Source organism: Oncorhynchus gorbuscha, linkage group LG14 (assembly GCF_021184085.1).
Source record: "Oncorhynchus gorbuscha isolate QuinsamMale2020 ecotype Even-year linkage group LG14, OgorEven_v1.0, whole genome shotgun sequence".
Classification (NCBI taxonomy): Eukaryota; Metazoa; Chordata; class Actinopteri; order Salmoniformes; family Salmonidae; genus Oncorhynchus; species Oncorhynchus gorbuscha.
The window spans coordinates 63,481,816-63,483,321 of NC_060186.1; the positions used below are offsets into that span (position 1 = coordinate 63,481,816).

Sequence of the window (1,506 nt, forward strand, 5' to 3'; positions counted from 1 at the left end):
GAGAGAGACTCAGAGAGAGAGAGAGAGAGAGAGAGAGAGAGAGAGACTCAGAGAGAGAGAGACTCAGAGAGAGAGAGAGATACTCAGAGAGAGACTCAGAGAGAGAGAGAGAGAGACTCAGAGAGAGAGAGAGAGAGAGACTCAGAGAGAGAGAGAGAGAGATACTCAGAGAGAGAGAGAGATACTCAGAGAGAGAGAGAGATACTCAGAGAGAGAGAGAGATACTCAGAGAGAGATACTCAGAGAGAGAGAGAGAGAGAGAGAGACAGAGAGAGAGAGAGAGAGAGACTCAGAGAGAGAGAGAGAGAGATTCAGAGAGAGAGAGAGACTCAGAGAGAGAGAGACTCAGAGAGAGAGACTCAGAGAGAGAGAGACTCAGAGAGAGAGAGAGAGAGAGAGACTCAGAGAGAGAGAGAGAGAGAGAGATACTCAGAGAGAGAGAGAGATACTCAGAGAGAGAGAGAGAGAGACTCAGAGAGAGAGAGAGAGAGACTCAGAGAGAGAGAGAGAGAGAGAGACTCAGAGAGAGAGAGAGAGAGAGAGACTCAGAGAGAGAGAGAGACTCAGAGAGAGAGACTCAGAGAGAGAGAGAGACTCAGAGAGAGAGAGAGACTCAGAGAGAGAGAGACTCAGAGAGAGAGAGAGAGACTCAGAGAGAGAGAGAGAGAGAGAGAGAGAGACTCAGAGAGACTCAGAGAGAGACTCAGAGAGAGAGAGAGAGAGATCAGAGAGAGAGAGAGACTCAGAGAGAGAGAGAGACTCAGAGAGAGAGAGACTCAGAGAGAGAGAGAGAGAGAGAGAGAGACTCAGAGAGAGAGACTCAGAGAGAGAGAGACTCAGAGAGAGAGACTCAGAGAGAGAGAGAGAGAGAGAGAGACTCAGAGAGAGAGAGAGACTCAGAGAGAGAGAGAGAGACTCAGAGAGAGAGAGAGACTCAGAGAGAGAGAGAGAGACTCAGAGAGAGAGAGACTCAGAGAGAGACTCAGAGAGAGAGAGAGAGAGAGAGACTCAGAGAGAGAGAGAGACTCAGAGAGAGAGAGAGAGAGACTCAGAGAGAGAGAGAGAGAGAGAGAGAGAGAGAGAGAGAGAGAGAGACTCAGAGAGAGAGAGAGAGAGAGAGACTCAGAGAGAGAGAGAGAGACTCAGAGAGAGAGAGAGAGAGAGAGAGAGAGACTACTCAGAGAGAGAGAGAGAGAGAGAGAGACTCAGAGAGAGAGAGAGACTCAGAGAGAGAGAGAGAGATTCTCAGAGAGAGAGAGACTCAGAGAGAGAGACTCAGAGAGAGAGAGACTCAGAGAGAGAGAGAGACTCAGAGAGAGAGAGAGAGACTCAGAGAGAGAGAGAGAGAGAGACTCAGAGAGAGAGAGAGAGAGAGAGAGACTCAGAGAGAGAGAGAGAGAGAGAGAGACTCAGAGAGAGAGAGAGAGAGAGAGAGAGAGAGAGAGAGACTCAGAGAGAGAGAGAGAGAGAGAGACTCAGAGAGAGAGAGAGAGAGAGAGAGAGAGA

At 49.3% G+C, this 1,506-nt stretch overlaps 1 protein-coding gene across 1 annotated transcript; it reads left to right on the top strand.

The window, feature by feature from the left end:
- LOC123995709 (RNA-binding protein 25-like) lies at positions 1 to 1,005 on the top strand (the record flags this gene model as incomplete). Its single annotated transcript, XM_046299380.1, has 1 exon — positions 1 to 1,005. A coding segment is annotated over one exon (1,005 nt), but the record flags the coding sequence as incomplete, so codon positions are not given.
- Positions 1,006 to 1,506: the final 501 nt, after the last annotated feature.